Source organism: Talpa occidentalis, unplaced genomic scaffold (assembly GCF_014898055.3).
Source record: "Talpa occidentalis isolate TD23 unplaced genomic scaffold, MPIMG_talOcc4v2.1 talOcc4.9, whole genome shotgun sequence".
NCBI classification, from domain to species: Eukaryota; Metazoa; Chordata; class Mammalia; order Eulipotyphla; family Talpidae; genus Talpa; species Talpa occidentalis.
Genome location: NW_023605305.1, coordinates 53,615,755 through 53,637,600, shown reverse-complemented (window position 1 = coordinate 53,637,600; position 21,846 = coordinate 53,615,755). Strand labels below are relative to the sequence as shown.

The window sequence follows — 21,846 nt, the reverse complement described above, 5'->3', positions numbered from 1 at the left end:
TCTTCTGTTTGGATAGATTTCATTTTCAGGTAGTCCGTCCCCCCCCAAAATGGTCCATGATTGCTATAATTCTTGAATTTCATTGTGTCCTCTTCAATTTCCTAAATATGTAAGTGACATCATAGCTAGGTGTACTATCAGATCATACTTTCTTTGCCTCAGGAAAATGAATACCTAACAAAAATGTTAGGGCAGATTGTGTATTATTCCTTTTCTGTCTAAATGTCTTTAGATTTATTAACAATTTAAGTCAATTTGTCCTATCAGGGTAATTTTTTATTATTATTTAAACATACTTTTATTTCTTTTTAAAATTTTATTAATTTTATTTACTTTCTTACATTATGTTAATTTTGGAACAGTTTTTGATTTCTCCCCGTTGTCCCCTACCATCAGAGCCCCCACGAACCATCTCCAAGGTCTCTTGTGCTCTTCCCTCCCCCCTCCCCTGCTGGATGCCTCAGATCCATGGCCAGCTAGCAAGTTTGTCTTTTTCGTGACCCTTGGTTCCATTTCTCTAAATTCCACACGCAAATAAAACTATCCGATATTTACTTTTTTCCTTCTAATTTATTTCTCTTAGGATAACCCCCTCCAGTTTCATCCATGTTGCCACAAATGGCATGAGTTTATCTTTTCTGATTGCTAAGTACTCCATTGTGTATATATACCACAGCTTCTTGATCCAGTCATCTCTTTTGTGGCATTTAGATGGTTTCCATATCTTAACAATTGTAAATAGTGTTGCAATAAACATATGAATGCAGGTTTCCTTTCCAAATAGTGTTTTTTGTGTTCTTTGGGTAAATTCCTTAGAGTGGAATCAATAGATCACAGGGTAGATCCATTTTTGTGTGTTTTGAGGAACCTCCACAAAGCTTTCCATTGTGGCTGGACCAGTTTGCATTCCCACTAGCAGTGTAAGAGGATTCCTTTTCCACCACATCCTCACCAGTATTTCTTGTTTCTAGTTTTTGTTTGTTTATTTTTTAAGATGGGCCATTCTCATAGGTGTGACGTGATACCTCCTTGTGCTTTTGATTTGCATTTCCTGTCAGGGTAATTCTTGTTACTAATCATTATGAAATTTTCTTGGAGGTAATGTTACACTACAAATTCAGTTCTTAATTGCAGAGAAATTTTATTCCATATTTTGAATACTATTTTGGTTATGCTTTGGAGACTTTATAAGTATATATAAGTAGAAAACTTATATATACCTATATATACTTTTATAAACTTATATATACTTTTTATATACTTATATAAACTTATATATACTTTTCTATATAGGTAGAAAACCAATGATCCTTATGTTGAAGTATCTTTTCCTCCCATATAATGCATAAATATTACTTCTTTAATTTCTTTTACCTCTTCTATCACTGTATTCACTGTTAACTATCAAAATTTAATTTTCAGACACAAACATTCTTCACTGTTACTTCTTAACATGTCTGTTCTGCATAGTGTTTAATTCCTTAGCTTTAAAATCTCCATTTTTTTTTGTCTTATCATTTTATCTTAATCTTGTTTAATGATTTCATTTTCAATTTATGTTTCTTTTGCAATTTTCTTCAGTTCTTTGATCTATATAGGAATGGTTATAAACTGCCAAGTTATAGAAATTCTAAGACACCCATATTCTCACATATTAACATATCTAAAATTGAAATAGTTCCTAAGATGGATAACATCTTATAAGTAGGCACAATTTTCTTCCTTACTAGAATATAAAACCAGTGTATCTTTGATATGAGGAAATACTCAAATTTGTATGTATGGTTAACTCCCCACATTCCCTGAAAACTATTGATCTCCTCTGACATATAGATTGAGGGCATTCTATCTACTTTTTGAAAAGCTGGTTATTGGGAAATATGAAATATGTGTAGAGCTTATAGGACAATATGGATCCTACACCCTTATGAAAACTTTTTTAATGTATTAGTCCACAATGATGGATGATTGGGTAAAGATGCATCACTACACAGAATGGACTACTACTCAGCTATGAAAAAGGAGATGAAATCTTGCAATTTGCCACAACATGGATAGAATTGGAGTCAGAAAGAGAAAGACAAATACTGGATTATTTACTGATGTGGAATATAAAGAAACAAAGCAAAGGACAAAAGCAAACCAAAACAAATCCTTGGATTCTGACTACAGAACTAAGATTACCAAAGGAGAAGGAGGTGGGAACAAAGGGAAGAGGGGGTCCAATGTTTTGTGATAGAGGGTTACTCGTACTTTGGTGGTAGGTATGGTGTGGTAACATATTTTTGAAGAGGTATGAATTTGTAAGCCTAAAAAAATTTAGTGTTGATAAAGGACTGATCACAAAAATCTGCAAAGAGCTGATGAGACTCAACAACAACAAAGAAAATAATCCAGTCAAAAAATGGGCAGAAGAGCTTAAAAGAAACTTCTCTGAAGAGGAAATGCAAATGGCCAACAGGCATATGAAAAAATGTTCAACATCACTTGTCATCAGGGAAATGCAAATCAAAACTACCATGAGATACCATCTTACACCAGTGAGAATGGCACATATTAAAAAAACTAGCAACAACAAATGTTGGCGAGGGTGTAGAGAAAAAGGAACTCTTCTGCACTGTTGGTGGGAGTGCAAACTGGTCCAACCACTGTGGAAAACTGTATGGAGATTTCTGGACCTACTAAACATAGAGCTTCCATATGATCCAGCAATTCCACTCCTAGGTATTTACCCAAAGGACACAGAAACATCAATTCCAAAGAACACCTGCACCCCTATGTTTATAGCAGCACTGTTTACAATAGCTAAGCTTTGGAAACAACCCAAATGCCCAAAAATAGATGACTGGATCAAGAAGATGTGGCACATATATACCATGGAATATTACTCAGCATTCAAAAAAGATAAACACATGCAATTTGCAGCAACATGGATGGCGCTGGAAGGGATCATGCTCAGCGAAATAAGCCAAAAAGAAAAAGAAAAATACCGGATGGTCTCACTCATAGCAGGAATCTAGAAAACTTAAATAAGGGACCAGGAAAATGAATAACTATAAGAAAGTGAAAATCAAAATCAACAAAAAACTATGAACCAGAGACACTTTTAGGGGGGCGGGGGTGGGAGGGGAGGGATTGGGGTCAGAATGGGGGGGCTGCAATTGTATGGGGAATATAACAATAAAATTTATTAAAAAAAAAAAATAAAATAAAATAAAATTTGCTGCTTGTAAAAAAAAAAAAAAAAATTTAGTGTTATAAACTAAAAATAAAAAAAAATTAGGTCAAATGAAAAGGAAGGAACTAGGAAGGGAAAATTGCCCGGTACTTCAATCCAACCCTGACACTAGTGAGGCGCCTGAAATTACAGTTTTAACAGTCAGCCCTAACTACTCACTTCCCATCCCATCCATCTTGCCAACCAAATTTTAAAAAGGTGAACATGTAACGAGTACAGATTTGAAAGAATATACTGAAGATGTTTACTGTAGTATTATTTAAAATGATGACAAATTGCAATCAGAATTCTTATCAGTAAGAAAATAACAAAACAAATTATAGCACACCGATACTACAAAATATCATAGAAAGAAAAAGATAAACAAAAATGTAACTGTAAAAATTCTAAGAAACACTCACTTTTACAAGATTTTTTTTCTCATAAAATGCACATAATTTCCAATTATTCATCTTTAAACTATTAGTGAGGTGAAAGAAACTGTCACTTTTATTCTCCAAATTTCCATGCTTTGCTATATTGCTTTTTACAGTAAACATATTCACATGTATTACTTTTATAATTTAAAAAATCTATTCAAACATTTATCTGGTTAAAATGATTTTTAAAAAGTTAATATTTCATGAACTAGTAAACCCTATGCAGTACATATATTATCAAAGCAATGGCTACTTGCTTTTACATATCAAAGACTTAAATATACACTTAGATTTAAATCTTATAGTTTTTAAGGTATGATAGCTTCTTTCATAAACTTGGATAGTTAGTAACAAACTTACAATTCAATTCTCAAGGGAAATTCCTGGCTCATGGCTATTGTGGCTTTAAATGTTTTCTTACTCTCTTTGCACACCAGTTCTCTACCCAGATGAGGAGCTCTAAAATGGAAAAAAAAAAAGAAAAAGAAAAAGAAAAGGGAGGGGAAGAAATACAAAGGAAGGAAAAAAGGGAGAGAAGGAGGGAAGAAAGAAAAATATTAGAAAACTTTCCTCACATGCTTCATCTTTCTAAACAGAATCTGTCATCTTCCAATGGCATTCATAAGTATTTCAAAGTTTCTTACTCTGAGTATCAAAACAAATTAAAATTATACAGAAAGTGAACCAAACGTATGAGAAATGAGACATGGGAAACAACAACAAAAAATCAACAAAATAGGGAAGTGCATATGGTACTGGACTAAGGGTGCTTTGGTGATGGGAGAACTTGGCTAACCACATCTCAGGGGTGAAATCATCTATTGCCCAAAAATTAACAACGATCTAAAAAACAAATACTACATTTAAAATTTAAAGAAAAAAGAAGTGAAGTGTAAACATTCAGAAAAATTATCAAAACTCAACAAATTTCACATTGAATATAATTTTAATAATCATTTTTAGGAACAAAGCATATCACTATAAAAGAGTTTCAAAATATCTTTGGATACCTTTAAAAACTACTTATTTAATTCAATCTTTTACTATCTACAGTTCTCAGCAAAGATCAATACATAAAAAGTGATGTAAAGAATGAGCTCTATATTAACTATAGGATATTTTAAGATGGAAACCTTTTGAAGAAATTAGAAGAGTATAATAATGAACCTTTCAATACAAAAAATAGTAATTTCTACAACTTCTTCCTAAACACAGGGGATGGTAATATTTTTAATCTCCACCAAAAGGAATTATTTCTACAATCATGTCAAGTGCTTTTCTTGACATGATCATCCAGAAAAAAAAATATTTATTTACTGAAAATAATCCATTCATCATTCTTTATTTCAGTAAATATTTACTTAATACAAACTTTGAGCTTAGTACTTTAGTAAGTACTAGTAATTAACTTTAAGAGTCTGTGTAAAGATGGTAAGATGTAAGTCAGCCATAGGCTGAAACAAAGGGAAATTGACAGGAGATGAGCATGGAATAGCAAAAAGTAGATAAATTATGAATGGTCTTATTGGCATACTAAAAACTCAGCATATAACAACAAAATATAAAAGTTCATCACACAATAGAAAAGTCAAATAAGCAATTGCATTGGGCAATTCCTCACATTATATTTACTTTGAACAATGTCCTATAGGTTTTTTGGTGTGTGCAAATTGGTAGGAGAGATGTAAAAATGAAGGTTCTACATCATATTTATCTATCTATTCATTTATTAAGATTTATTTATTTATACAAGGGTTACAGGCCAGATGCACAGGAGGGTAAAAGGATTCACCAGAGAGAGAGTGGGGAACAGAACAGGCAGACTGACTGAAATACACTGTTGAGGGGAGCAGCAGGAGAAACAGACGAGGTCTGCCGTGCTATGTGGGTAACTCCCTGTCCAGCCGGGATTCACCTGCACTGCAGAGGCTGGGGAGAGCTTCATAGAGCTGCACTCAACCACCTGAGCCACCAGGGAGACCCCTCTACATCTTATTTAAAGAATACATGTAACTGGGGATACTTCACCTTCATCATGCTTAATCCATATTTTTATAGTAAAAAAAAACTACTTCAGACAAAATTATACTAATATTTCTCTCTAATGTAAATTTATGCTTTAAATATTCACAATGTTTTTTAAAATCTTTTTCTAAACACCAAAGAATATATAGAGAAAGAAAAAAAAATACACACTTACTTTCCATTTTCAGCAGATATATATTCTTCCCATGTAATAGTGTTCTGAGGAGGAGGGGTAAGGGACTGTCTTCTCACCGGCTGCCAAATAATTAAACAGAAACAAAGGCGGGGGTGGGGGGAGACAGAGAGACAGAGAAGGACAGAAAATCATTTTTTTAATATAAAACTAGTACAAAACAAGTTATTTAAAATACTAATCTACTCAATCCATCAACATAATGCTTTAAGAGGCTACTTCCAAGAGAGTTCCATGGTGATTTAAGCTCTATCAGTAATATCTATTATTAACATTTTTCTAAATCCCAAATAAGTAGATAAATACCAAAATAATAAAATCAATTCACTCAATGTTTTAATAATCTAAAATGTTCCTTGCATTATGGGAACTATTAGAGAAGTTTAAAAACTAGCCTTGAATATAAGGAGTTTACAATGCAGAGTTGACATGAAAAAAACAAAAACAAAACAAAAAACACCATACAGACATGAAGTTAATCAGAAATATAAAATATTATATGATTAAAGGTCAGATGAGATTACAAGGTACTGAGTAGTATCAGAGTTCAGAAAAGACAGCAATCTGCTATGGACAAAAAATTGAGACTATTGGGTGGGGCTCAGATTTAAACGAAAATAAAATAGAGTATTTTAGACAGGGAGAATCAATGATGACAAACACAAGTGGACTGATCTGTTTGAACTAGGTTCAAAAGGAAGATCAACAACATTCATTCATATAGTTCAGATTTTAAAACTTATATTTGTCTCTCTGAAATATGTATTTGGAACACTACTAGGATGAACTGGCAATATGTAACTAAGGGAGTGACAATAAAAATGGAAAATTGCTAAGGACGAACTGGAGGAATAGAGCAATAAATTAAACACATAAAATAACAAGATAAACAGTAACACTGCGAGGTTCCATTCAAAGTACAATTTTGGATAAAATGAGTATAAGATGTTTAATAGGCTGCACTCTAGGTGTATTAAAATCATGGATTTTGACTAAGCTGGAACTGAAGCTCCACTACCTAGTAGTTGTGTGAACTGGGGCAAGTCACTTTCTATTAAATCAATTTAACTCACCTGCAAAATGGGAATATGACCATGTACATCATAGCTAAGAATTCAAGGAGATAAATTATAGGAAGAGATAAGTGCCTACACAGAATAAAGGATTCTATAACTATTGGTAACTGTTTTATCCTGGGAAGTTCCTAGAGAACAACTACAAAAGGAAAAGATATCAGATCTAGAGACAAAAAATCAGAATTCTCTGACTAGATGAAAAGTAAGAGAACAAAGAGCTGGTGACTGAGTCCTAAAAAGCACACACATTCAGGAAAATAAAAAGGTCAGAAAGGAGTCAGGTAGTAATCAAAGAGAAAAAAGGAAAAATCAGAGTGTTAAGGTATCATGGAGATCAAAAGAACAGATGTTTCAATGTCCTAATACAAAGACTTTAAAGAGAAAGAAGCCTGGAAAAGGGCCATATATGTTGTTGGTTACAAGTCACTGACGAATAGCAACAGAGGAATGTGGGAAGAAAGGAAACTAGACGTTTTAGGGCATTAGGCAATGTAAGAGGCAACTTTCCATCCTTAAGGAGCTTACAAAGAGACACACAGAAAGCAGGTAATTATAACCTAAGATGATGGGAGCTAAACTAGAGGGAGCTAGAGGATGACATACTAGCACAGAATACGGGTTTCTGACTCAGACTGGGTTAGCCAAAAAGATGTACCAGTCATGGTGGTATTTGAATAGGGGAGTCAAGAAGAAAGAACAACAAAAACAAGCTGCCAGAGATGCGGGACAGTACATCGGTGAGGAAAGCATGCTGCACTGGGAAACTGCAAATGCAGTGAGCTAATGCGTAGCAGACATGAAGGGAAAGTAGCAATACAAAGGTAAGTGGGCACAGGATGGAAGGGGAAAAATTAGTTTGAAAAGCCTTTGTGGAAGAAGTATACTGTATTTTTCTCAGGAAGCAATGGACAAACTTTGAAGCAATATAAAAACGAACTTGGGAGACAGACTAATCCAATCCTGGCTTTGCCAATTACTAGCTGACAAATTATTCAACCTCTCTTCTCAGTTTTGTCAACTATACAACCCCACAGGATTATTTTGAGGATAAAGATGGCTTGCGAAATACAATGTATGAAACAGTGCCTGATGCATAGTAAATATACTATCCATATTAGTTATTAAGTATTGGCTAAAATAGTTCAACCTATTTCAGAGAGCTCACTCTGACAGCAGTGTCTAAATTAAAACAGTAATTAAAATGAGAAATGAGCAGGGCATGCTGTTTCAAAACAGAAGGGGAGAAATAGATTCGAAAGAACTTTAGGAACTTGTGCTGATCAGATATCGGGGTAAGAAAAGCTAAGGACAAATTTCAGGTTGTTGATGTGGGTTATGGTAGTAGATAATGGTGTCACCACTCAAGACAAAGAAGATCGGAAGGAAATTTATTATATTTAAACATACTAAATTTAGATACATATATTTATCCAAGTGATGGTGGGCAAAAACAGTATAGATCTGATGTTTAGGAGAAAAGTTAGAACTGAAGGGATACATTGGGTGAGAGTTACCAATGTTACCAATATCCATGTGTTAACTGAAACATCTGGTATCTACCTACCAGTGAGACTGTTAGATGGCTTATTGTCTATCTAGTCTGTGATTTGTTGTTTAAAAAAAAAAAAAAGATGGGCCTCCCTGGTGGTGCAAGGGCTTACCACGCAACCTATGAAGCTGTCTGCAGCCTCTGCAGCATGAGTTCGATCCTGCGGCCAGCCAGGGAGCAACCCACACGGCGCAGCAGACCTCTCCTGACTCGCCCACTCCTCTCTCAGCAGTGTTCTTAGTCAATCTGTCTGTTCTGTTCCCCACTCTGTCTCTGGTCAATCCTCTCACCCCATACCATTGGCCTGGACTGTAGCTCTTGTATGCATAAATAAAATAAATATTTAGGGCCTCTCTGGTGGCGCAAGAGGTTAAGCACCACACTATGAAGCAATCCACAGCCTCTGCAGCACAAGTTTGAGCCCCAGCCGGCCAGGGAGGAACCCACATGGTGCAGCAGACCTCTCCTGACTCACCCACTGCTCTCCGCAGCAGTGTACTTTGGTCAATCTGCCTGTTCCATTCCCCACTGTCGCTGGTGAATCCTCTCACTCCCTGCATCTGTGGCCTGTACCGCAGCTCTTGTATGCATAAATAAATCTTTAAAAAACATAACATAATATAAAATAAGTATTTTTTTTAAAAAGGAAAAAAACTCCCTTCCAATTTTTTGACTGGACACTTCATATCCTAGAATAAAGATTTCTTTTCTAGCCATCCTTGCAGATAGCTCACTGTTACCATATGACTAAATTCTAATGACGGGCAGGTGAACAGAGTGATGCAACTTCTGATGGCGTTCTTAGCAAGAACCAGTTTGTCTTCTCCATCCTACTTACTATTAGGAATTACTATTCTTGCTGGCTAGAATACTAAACAGGTAATAAACTATTTTAAACCATGTGGATGAGGGCCACATCCTAGGAATGGCAGAGAAATAAGACAAAGGTTAGATCTGAGTTTAACCCACAGAGAAGAGAAAACTAATAAACTCAGATTATTACATGAGAGAAAAGTAAACTTTTATCTTAAGTTACTATTACTTTAGAACATCTTTTGGGCAGTCAAACTTATATCATAATGCCAAATTAAATACATAAAATGGAATAGTACACATAATATTATGGCATGTGGCAATGGTTTATCAGAACAACTAGTGGGTTTAAAAGGTAGTTAGTGACCCTTATAAATATTGTGGCAAAGCATTAGATTAAATAGTGCCTTGTGAAGCTGCAGAAGGCAGATACATACTAACATAAGCTGTAACTGCAGTGGAAATAACTAGAAAAGTTTAAGACTGCTGCTCCAACCCAGAAAAAGAGCAAAGGCCTACTTCTAACCAAATCTCTAAGCAGACCACAATCAATTACTCCTTCAGAACGCTGTTTAAAATTTGTCTAGGCTTGCTTCTAGTTCATTATGTATTTGGCTATAACTGGCTTTATGTATGCATGATAATATATATACACACATACTATCAGAGCAAAAACACATTTGCCAGCCATGATTAGATAATATGGCATGTCACATATGTATATTCTTTAGGTAATAAACTTTTGTAAGCAATTTCTATTATTTCCAACAGAATTCTTTCTAAACTGTACATTATACATTCCCCAGCTTAGTAAAGAGATGATCATAAATCTAATTTAGACTTTAAATGAGCATTTTAGCTCATTCCTATGAAATATCTATTAAAAGATATTTCCTAATTATTTATAATTGGTCATTTGATACATTCTGACACTTTAGCTAAATCCTTCAGTGTTCCCTCTATATTGCTGCCATAGCTATCTGATGAAACAAGAAGACATAAAGACTGTAACAGAATACCAGATGGCGTTCTAATTATATTTCTCCTAACCAATAGGCTCTGTAACTGAAATGCCATCAAACTTTTCCTTCATAATTAAATGTAAAAATTCTAATGCTTTTCTTTCTTGAAGCATATGAAAAAATTTCTTTTTTTTAAAGTCATTTTTTTAAAGATTTATTTATTTATACATACAAGAGCTGGGGTACAGGCCAGAGATGTGGGGGGGGGGGTGAGAGGATCACCAGAGACAAAGTGGGGAACCCAACAGGCAGATTGACTGAAGCACACTGCTGAGGAGAGCAGCGGGCGAGAGAGGAGAGGTCTGCTTCTCCATGTGGGTTGCTCCCTGGCTGACTGGAGATTGAACTAGTGCTGCAGAGGCTGCGGATCGCTTCATAGTGTGGTGCTTAACCTCTTGCGCCACCAGGGAGGCCCTCTTTTTTATTTATTGATAAGATTGCTAATACTTTAACATTTTACATGGCAAAGGTTTTTGGAAGTTAAAGATATTTATTTTTTTTAAATCTAGGTATTCCTATTTAGTTTTTATATATTAAAATCTATATGGGCCTCCCCGGTGGCGCAGCGGTTGAGCGCTGGGTTGCCAAGCTGCCCGCAGCCTCTACAACGCCGTTTTGATGATCCCCAGCTGCCAGGCAAGGGTCCCACATGGCGCGCAGACCCCTCTTGATGCCCGCTGCTCCCCTCAGCAGTGTACTACGTCAGTCTGCCTGCTCTGCTCTCCGCTCTGACTCTGGTGAATTCTTTTTTTTTTTTTTTTTTTTTTTATTTTTTTAGAGGCATGTTTTTTTAATTTATTTATTTATTTGTTTGTTTGTTTGTTTGTTTTGTTTATACATGCACTGGGTACAGTCAGAAGCGCGGGAGGGTGAGAGAATTCACCAGAGCCAGAGAGGGGAGCAGAGCAGGCAGAAGGACCGAAGTACACTGCTGAGGGGAGCAGCGGGCGGCAGGAGAGGTCTGCGCGCCATGTGGGATTCTCCTCCGGTGGCCGGGGAGCAGCCGGGGATCAAACCGGCGCCGCAGAGGCCGCGGGCAGCTTCGCAACCCAGCGTTCAACCGCTGCGCCACCGGGGAGGCCCTCTGGTGAATTCTTTCACCCTCCCGCGCTCCTGACTGTACCCAGTGCTTGTATGAATAAATAAAATAAATCTTAAAAAATAAATAAATAAAAATAAAAATCTATATAATCGCTATAGGGCTTAACTCAATTTCTGTATATATAACTGGCACATAATTAATACTTTTATCAATACTTTTCTGTCAATGGTATAAATGGGAGCATTGTTCCCTTCTCCAGCAATAACTTAATAGAACAAAAAGAAAAAAAAAGGGATCAAAAATATAGAAGCAAAGTGCCCATGACTTAAGAATTTCTAGCACATAAATTTTACAATAAAAAACAAATGATCAAATATATATATTATTATAACCCTGTTTGGAAAGGAAGGAAAAAAGGAGGAGGTATGGCAAAACTGGTCATTTGAAAAATAATTCCTCTAATTGCTACCTAAAAGCCTTATCTTATGAAAATTTAAAAAAAATTAGTCTTTCAAAAAGAATTAAAAAACAGGGGCCTCCCTGGTGGCTCAAGGAGTTAAGACCGCACTATGAAGCAATCCACAGCCTCTGCAGCACGAGTTCAATCCCCAGCCAGCCAGGGAGCAATCCACATGGCAAAGCAGACCTCTCCTCTCTCACCCGCTGCTCCCCTCAGCGGTGTATTTCAGTCATTCTGCCTGTTCCCTTCCACACTCTGTTTCTGGTAAATTCTCACCCCCCACATCTCTGGCCTGTACCCCAATCTTGTATGCATAAATAAATAAATCTTAAAAAAAAAACCTCAAAAACTATTCATTTACAATAAAGAATAGAAATTCATTCTGAAAGGGTTAGGCATTTATTTTTAAGAAGGGAAATTTGATCAAAATAGAATATTTTCACTTTTAAAAACAGTAAGAAGTCATAAGCATTTCTAAGTTCTTAAAATTTTCAATAGTGGGAAAGAAAATTTATTCTTTATTAATGTGTTCTATACACATCATTGAAAAAACACAATTTTAATTTTTACTATATTTACCAATAGCATCTTTCCAGGAGTACATCTTATGGTCACCCCTCTCTTTTTCCAAATTTAACTTTCAAATATTTTGAAAAATCTGCTAAGACATTTTAAATATCCAGATATACAGGTATATATAACAAAGGCGGTTGGGAAGCTACATACACTAGAGTCAGAACATAGTGGGGGTAAGAGAAATTGGAATCAAAAGCTATTTCTAGCTTTGAGACTTCAGATAGATTAATTTCTTTAAACCTTGACTTCTTTTATATAAAATGGGTCAGTGATACTCATCTCTTTAGGTCATTGTAATAATCAAATGAGACAATATATGGAAAGTACTTAACACATTGCTCATGGGAACACCGGCAATGTTTTAAGTCAACTTTAATAGGAAACAAAACCTTGAGGTAAAAGTGGGTTCAATTTTTACCTGTAGAAGCTGAATTTTATGATGCTACTTCATTCAGATAAAGCCACAGAGAAGACTTTGTTATTCTCCAATATTAAAATGCGTACATTTGAGTAACCTGTATTTCACAGTGAGTTGAAAGTTGATACAGCCTCTATTGATTTTTATGCTTCACTCATTTTTATATTTCTGGCTGTGAACAAGCAGTCATTAATTTCAATACTGACATATAAAATGTTTTTTAAAACTGTAAAGATTTTTAATACAGTTCATCATTAAAATGGAAATGTTACTTGAATTGGATAGATTCCCTCCTTTTACTGTTCTTGACTGCCTGCATTTTAACTTTACATATTAATTTATATATACCCTTCCTAAAAAGCTTATTATGTAAGTTTAAGAGAACTGTATTCCTAAAATTATCTACAAAATGCATACAAATATTTCTTATCTTCTTTAATGTCCACTGCTGAATACATGTAAATTAGTATCAGTTCCATGCTGCTTTCCATGTTAGTAAATTCTGTCTCCATGAGGGAAAAAAATAAGAAGTTATTTGTATCTTTTTTATAATTAGACTCATCAATCCTATTCTGATGTTCTTGCATCAGTAACCTTATCTGATTCAACCAAATCAAATTTAATATATGGATGAATATCTGATAGAACTACTGTTTTCTTAAATTCCTTCTAAATACTTATCATTAAGCTCCAAAAAGATTCTCAAATGCAAGTCTTCAGTTCTTCTCTATCAAAAATATATATAATGAGATATATATTTTTATTACAAAACTATTAAAAATGTAATCTTAACATAATTACAGGGTTACCAATAATAATATAGCCATCACTTAGCAGTTCTTAATAAATTACTTATGCCAGGTTAAAAAAAATAGAATGATTTTTTAAAAAATAACATTGGTATATTAAAAAAATACCTTCTGGGGAGATCTTATACTTCTAAAACACAAACAATCATGTAAAGCAATGTTACCTCAATTTACAAAAAAAGTAAACAACAAAAATCCCTTCCAAGATCAGGGAAAAGATATGGCACCTGCTCTCACATTTTATTCAATATTATACATGTGTTATTTCCCAATGCCATAAAGTAAAAAAAACTAATAAAAAGCTCAGTGATAATACAAGAAAAAAGTTAAAATTAATTTTATTTCTTAATGTCATGAGAACCTGTGGAAAATGCTAAAGAATGTATTTAAAAAAACTAATATAGGGCCTCCCCGGTGGCGCAGCGGTTGAGCGCTAGGTTGAGAAGCTGCCCGCGCGGCCTCTGAGGCGCCGGTTAGATACCTGGCTGCTCCCCGGCCACCAGAGAAGGGTCCCGCATGGCGCACAGACCTCTCCTGCCACTCGCTGCTCCCCTCAGCAGTGTACTTCGGTCCTTCTGCCTGCTCTGCTCCCCGCTCTAGCTCTGGTGAATTCTCTCACCCTCCCGCGCTTCTGACTGTACCCAGTGCTTGTATAAATAAATAAATAAATCTTTAAAAAAAAAAAAACTAATATATTAATAACCAACATAGAAAAATTGGAAAATAAAATGGAAATTGGAAAATAAACATGATTTATAATAGCATTAAAATATGAAATACTTGCTAAATTAAATATACTAAAAACCACATAACACTTCTGAGACAAGTGTTAAATAAAGGATCTAAATAAATGGAAAGATATGCTATATTCATTAAACAGATGATTTATTATTATTAAGATATCAATTCTCCCCACATTAATCTATAGATTCAATAATATACCAATAAAAATTCCAGCAGGCAGTTCAATGGAAGAAGGATAGCCTTTTCAAAAGCTGACATTAGATTAACTGGATATCCAAAGCCAAAAGATAAACCTTAATTTAACATCACACCTTAACTAATTTGATTTAACATCACACCTTAACAAAATTAACTAATTTGTGGACTTAAATATAAAATACAGAGATCTAAGTCTTTGAGGGGAAAAGAAAATTAGCAGAAAATCATAGTGTACTGGAGCTAGAAAAAGAGTTGTTAGGTTGTTATGGGCCATGAAACAAAAATTAATAAAACTTGACCTCATTAAAGTGAAAACTTTTCCTCTTCAAAAGACCTGTGTAATGGGATAAAAAGATAACAGGAGAAAAATACTGGCAAAACACAATAATCAGGAAGCCAGTAAGAAAACTCACATCAGGGAAGAAAATAGGCAGGTACCATGGTCTTGGATTTCCCATTCCTCCAGAAGTATGAGAAATAAATTCCTCTTATTTTAAGCAACCCACTCTGGTATTTTGCTATGGCATCCAAGCTAAGATACCATCAAAATAAAAATGATGACAATAGCAAGTGCTGGCAAGAATACAGAGAAATGGTAACTCAGAGACTGCTACTGGGAATGCCACTGGATCCTAGGGTCTAGTCCCTGAGGGTGCATCTGCTAATGTACCCTTTGAGTCCATATACAAGCAGCCAGCTTCATTCATTTCCAAAGAGAAAATTTATATCTGAGAAATAAAGACTTACATTCACACAAAAACCTATACAAGTATGTCTGCAGCACCTTTATTCATAAGGGACAAAAACCGGGAATAACCCAATTTGAATGGTTAAGCAAACTACAGTTCATTTATATCATGGATAATGCTCATAAATTTTAAAAAAAGGATATTAATACACACAACAAATAGAACAAATTTACCAGGGAATTAAGCTGAGTGAAAAAAAATAAAAGGCCAGTATCAAAAGGTTACATACAATGTACTTGAGATGACAAAATTAAAGAAATTGAAAAACAGATTAGTGGTTGTCAGAGCTAAGAGACAAGGAGGGGGTAAAAAGGCAGTAGGGATGCTTATAAAAAGGGAACAGAAGGATCTGGAGTGAAGGAAATGTTCTATATCTTGACTATATGCCAATATTTTGGTTGTTCTATTATACTACACTTTTGCAAGATATCACCACTATAGGAAACCAGGTGAGGTGTCCATGGGATTGCTCTATATTATTACTTACAACTGGGTGTGTGAATTTACAATTACCTCAAAATTAAAAGTTGAAATTTTTAAAAAGTAGGTTTTTATGTAGAAAATGATTGATCTATATATGCAACACCATCCTAACTAAAATTCCACTGTTTAATCTTTTATAGAAATTGAAAAGTTTAATTTAAATAATCATCAAGAAATATAATGTTACTATGGTGGTGGGAGGACTACAGGGACTAAACTGGAGGGGAGAGATCAAATACTATCTAAAAATCAACAAAAACATAATAAAATAAATAAATTAAAATTACTTAAATTAAAAAAAAAGAACTTTAATGTTCAAGAGACCATGAGTCACACAGAAACTGTTTCCTTTGATTTCTGACCATAAAATCAAAAACTTAATTACTTAATTTCAGGCATATATTTTGCTCTATTACACAGCTATCGGGGACTAAACAGTCTTAATTTCAATGTGAAAAACTATTGTTGGTTATAAAATGCTATTTAAAGGCAGCTTTAACAATTTAAGAGCATCAGGTTACAAAGTTTGCCCTAAAGAAAATCAAATTTACATACAGATAAATCAGATATCTATCTGAGACAAATCATAGATAAATGGCAAATGGTCCATGAAATTCTGTTCTATAAAGTTTTGTTTCCATGTACTAATCCCAAAATAGTTTGCTGCCAAAATTAAACTATTGTAGTAATAACCACCAGCACATCAACATCCTTTTTAAAAAGAACTTTAATAAAATTAAAATCACAATACAAGTCCAAAGAAATGACCTTTTACCAGGTCAACAGTGAGAGAAGGGAGCAACTTTGTCAAAGACTGAGCTCATAATTCTCTCTCTTAATTCAACTCCATTTCCATTTCCTGAGCATATCAGGAGATCAGTAAGTACCAGAAGAATCATGAAAAATGAAATCTGATAGGTCTTTATCCCAAGGCCAAGAGAATAAATGAGGAGTACAAAAGAGGATCTTGGCGGGAAGGGGACGGGTCCACACTAAACTGACATGAACACAATTTTAACAAACATTTCATGGGAATTCTCAGTTTCTTTAACTAAACTAAGGTTGATCCACTCAATACATAAACTTTCTAAATGTTAAAATGTTATCATGACACACATAGTATTACCATCAGTTGATTGGAACTTGGTATAATGTTCTGTTAGGTTTGTCTACCCCTAAAAATGAAGCATTTAGCACAATAAAATAGGGGAGAAACTATTCAAGGAATCCAAGCCTCCTCAAAGTAACCTTTAACCTTTTTTAGGGCTGTGATTCACATTTTACACAACTCAGTATCCACACATACATATTTATGCAACACATATACCCTGAAATAACTATATCATAAAGTAAGAATGACAGGCACTATTGTGTACTGTGGTGTTTTTTTCCTAATATCTTTATTTGGATTCTAATTTAAAAAAAAAAAAAAAAAGGCGTGCCACTAAATTGATTTCATAATCTACAGGGGGTGGGGGGCCCTATTTTGCAATTTGAAAAAAAGAAAGACACCCAAATGTAGTGAAATGTTAACATCTGGGAAATCTTGATTAAAGGTATCTGGGTATACAATTCTTAGTATTGTTTTAGTACTCTTTTGTAAGTCTGAAAGTGTAAAAATAAAAGATAAATTTAAGAACCTATCCATTTCACTTTATTAGGGAATAAGGTTAAACATTACTGGGTCTCATATACCTTAGTATTCCCTAATTTTCCCTCCCCTTTCCTTTTGGTCACAATTCTTTGTATATAACATACATTTAATAAACACGAATTAAATTTAAAAAAATGGGAAGTATGAACTATAAATTACTCATAAAGTTAGAGGATCTTTAGCTGGGCCTTTTAAGCATGGAAAGATTTCATTTGGTGAACTAGGTAAAAATAATACATGCAAAGGGACATTGATTAACACTGGGCTGCATGTTTATAAAAATTTGTCAGTAAAGACTCAAAGAACAGATTCACAAAAATTACCAAAGGTCAAATCACAGAAAACAAAATGTGGTAGATATACAGTAAACAAAACCTATGAGTGCACTTAAAGTCATTGAATGCCAGAAATGTAGTCTACTCCCTCTCTCCTTAGAAAATTATAAATAAGGAAAAGTAAAAGTTATACCTCAAAATTTTGTTCCATTATGTTTCCACCCTTACTCAAACTCTCCATGATGGCCTTATTTCGAAGGATATCTTCTTCACTGAGATGTTCTCTTCTTTTTCTTGATTCTAAAACAAGTCCATTCACCAGATAGAAGTCTGCCAAAAAGTTTCCTACTCTTTCCTAAAACAAAATGAAGCATTTCAAAATAATAATACAAGTTGTTTGTGTTAGATTTTTAAAAATTCAAATATACAAACACATGTTTGTCCACAAACATGTACCATGTAAGTAAAAATAAACATTCATTTGGTACTTGAAATTTCCAAATTATCTTATAGTCTATTAAGCTAAAAATACATAAAATTATAAATTTCAAATTGGTAAAGAAAAATTCAAAGCACATAAAAGGTAGTTGATCTGCAAATGAATAAAATTTAAGTGAAAACACCACACAATATTACTTTAGAATCCACACTTAAGTATGGGGAATATAAAAATTAAATTAAATTAAAAAAATCCACATTTAAGAAGCACAATTCTATCAGAAAAATTTATTTAACTCATAGTCAAATTTCAAAAGTAACAAGGAGGGGTCAGGTATAATTACTGTTCCCATTTTATAGATAGAAAAAAAGGTGGAATAAAAAGAAATAGTCTAGGGCCTCCCCGGTGGCGCAGCGGTTGAGCGCTGGGTTGCGAAGCTGCCCGCAGCCTCTGCGGCGCTGGTTCGATCCCCGGCTGCTCCCCGGCCACCGGAGGAGGGTCCCACATGGCGCGCAGACCTCTCCTGCCGCCCGCTGCTCCCCTCAGCAGTGTACTTCTGTCCTTCTGCCTGCTCTGCTCCCCGCTCTGGCTCTGGTGAATTCTCTCACCCTCCCACGCTTCTGACTGTACCCAGTGCATGTATAAACAAAACAAATAAATAAATAAATAAATAAAAGCATGCCTCTATTTAAAAAAAATAAATAAATAAATAAATTAAAAAAAAAAAAAAAAAAAAAGAAATAGTCTAAGGCCTCCCCGGTGGCGCAACGGTTGAGCGCTGGGTTGCGAAGCTGCCCGCAGCCTCTGCAGCGCCGGTTCAATCCCCGGCTGCTTCCCGGCCACCAGAGGAGGGTCCCACATGGCGCGCTGACCTCTCCTGCCGCCCGCTGCTCCCCTCAGCAGTGTACCTCGGTCCTTCTGCCTGCTCTGCTCCCCGCTCTGGCTCTGGTGAATTCTCTCACCCTCCCGCGTTTCTGACTGTACCCAGTGCTTGTATAAATAAATAAATAAATCTATAAAAAAAAAAAAAGAAATAGTCTAAGTCACATAGGAATTGTTAGTACAACTAGAATAATGATCTGTTCCAATGCTCTATTTTCTTTTCTTTTTTTTTTTTTTAATTTATTTATTTATTTATTTATACAAGCACTGGGTACAGTCAGAAGCATGGAAGGGTGAGAGAATTCACCAGAACCAGAGCGGAGAGCAAACAGACAGACTGACGAAGTACACTGCTGAGGGGAGCAGCGGGCAGCATGAGAGGTCTGCGCGCCATGTGGGACCCTCCTCCGGTGGCCGGGAGCAGCCAGGGATGGAACCGGCGCTGCAGAGGCTGCGGGCAGCTTCGCAACCCAGCGCTCAACCGCTGCGCCACCGGGGAGGCCCCCAATGCTCTATTTTCTAACAGGACCAAACTTTAAGTTTCCTTTGCTTGTTGCTTTCAACAAAGAAGAAAGAACAACAGAGAGGTTTGCTCACCAATATAAGTGTGTATACTATGGATAGGGAATAAGGAACCTCAAGTGCTATAAAGAACATCAAGGAAAGAGTTACTTCCTTTCAGTGAATTCCTCCTTCAACACTAAACTTTACTTTTTTCAAATCCACAGGTGGTCAGTTTTTAAATCTTACTTCAAAAAATATGATCAATAACTTACTGGAAATAAGTTTCTCATTTCTGACTGCATGCAAATCACTTAGTCTCCATCTTGCTGTTGGTTTCTGGCACTCTAAAACTGCGGGATTAGAGTTGTTTCCATGTCCACCCTACTTTTGGTGCCTCCTTATCCATAAACAGAAAGCAAAGCATTCTGCACCTATTTTTACCAACAAAATGGGAACTGTAAGCATTACTGACTCCCTCCTTACCTGTTAAAGATTTAAGAAGATCACCTAATGGTGTTCAAGAGTTTTGAGCTGCTAAGGAGTAGCACTAGATTATAGCAGCTTCAATTTTTATCTTCTCTTGAAGTGATCCTTCTAATGCTGTCCAGAAGAACAGAGTACAAACAAGTAAGTCTTCAAGCCTATAAATGGACTGCAATATAGGATCTCACAACTGGAAATCCTATATGCTATTTATTGCCAAATAAGCTTAAAGAGAAAAAGTGACGAGCCTATATTTCATAGTGTGAATTTGTGATTGGGAAATACTCGGATGATAATTCTCAGTTTATGAAATCTTATAATGAAAAAACTGTGTTAAAAGTATGTCATCATATCTATAAAAGTTTCAAGTGCATATTCCCCATAATTCATACATTCTATTTCTTGCTGTCTGTGAGACAATGTCAAAGACATATTCAGGGATGGTAAAAGTGACATTGTAATATAATATACTGAGATTCTCTGATAAAGGTGTGTCCATTCATATAAATGTCAAAAAATAAGAGACTAGGTAAACAAATCACAGCATATTCATACTATGGAATACTACGCAGTTGCCAAAAAAGAATGGAGTGGTACTACTGATTTAAAAAAAAAAAAGTTACACTAAAGAGTTTAAAAAAGTTGATATAGTACTTTATGAGGTAACATTGAAAAATAAATATTCACAACTAAAGCTACGTATTACAAGGGATACATATTTAGATACATAAAGACTTTAAAAGGTCTGGAGAATATATAAATGGATAACCTTTAACAAGGGGCTCTGGGCAGGTAAGTAGTGCCCAAGGGGGAATTTTCAGCTTTATGGTAAGGTTGTATGATAGTTAATTTTATGGCAACTTGGCTAGACTATGTGCCTAATATGATGTTTAGTCAAACACCACTCTAGATACTACTGTAAAAATATTTTTTAGATGTAATTAATATTAAATCAGCAGACTTAGAGTAAAGCAGATTACCCTTATAATGTGGGTAAGCCTCACCAATTAAATGCAAAATTTAAACGCAATGACAAATGTTTCCCAATGGTAAAACAATTAGGACTCAGGATTGCAACATAGAAACCAGGCCTGAGATTCCAGCCAGTAGGTGTCAGTCAGACTCAACACAACATCAACTTTTCCAGCCTGCATTTTCAGCCTGCAAGACTGCGCCACAGATTTCAGACTTGGCAGGTTTTACATTCACGTGAGCCATTTCCTTAAAATAAATCAATCCGTATGTTACCTTCTCTCTCTCTCTCTCTCTCTCTCTCTCTCTCTCTCTCTCTATATATATATATATATATATATATATATATATATACATCTACATATAGACATACACACACAGAGAGCTACATATAGATATCTATATTTATTTATATGTGTATAGAAAGAGATAAATATTATTTTGTTTCTCAGAGAGCCATGACTAATATAAGCTGTTTTTTTTCTTCAAAAAGAATACATTCATGTCCACAGTGTGTAGTAAACAATATGTAATTTTTAAAAGCTGTAAATCCTGGCTTTTACCTGATGTGATTACTTATTCTTGACTTTAAAACTTTCTAAAACGCTTCCTCATAGATCTAATTACAAATGTTTCAATATAGTTTAAACAGCATCATACAAACTTTTGCTAACAGAAGAAAATGGAGTTATGGGGAAAAAAGCAACTCACTAATGGGGAACCTCCAGTGAGATTTATTGTAATGATAATGTTGAAATGTAAGCTTATTTAATTGTAATCATATATGTGGAATTCTTATAAATAGAAACTAGGTAAGTAAATA

General features: G+C 35.0%; 1 protein-coding gene across 1 annotated transcript in view; it reads right to left on the bottom strand.

Moving 5' to 3' along the window:
• ANKRD13C (ankyrin repeat domain 13C) overlaps positions 1 to 21,846 on the bottom strand; it is a 70,763-nt gene that overhangs the window by 7,690 nt on the left and 41,227 nt on the right. The window contains exons 9-11 of the mRNA XM_037500966.2: positions 17,937 to 18,098; positions 5,858 to 5,937; positions 4,018 to 4,116 (exon numbers count right to left, since the gene is read on the bottom strand). Of these exons, the coding sequence (XP_037356863.1) occupies positions 4,018 to 4,116; positions 5,858 to 5,937; positions 17,937 to 18,098 (341 nt within the window). The remainder of the gene's footprint in view (positions 1 to 4,017; positions 4,117 to 5,857; positions 5,938 to 17,936; positions 18,099 to 21,846) is intronic.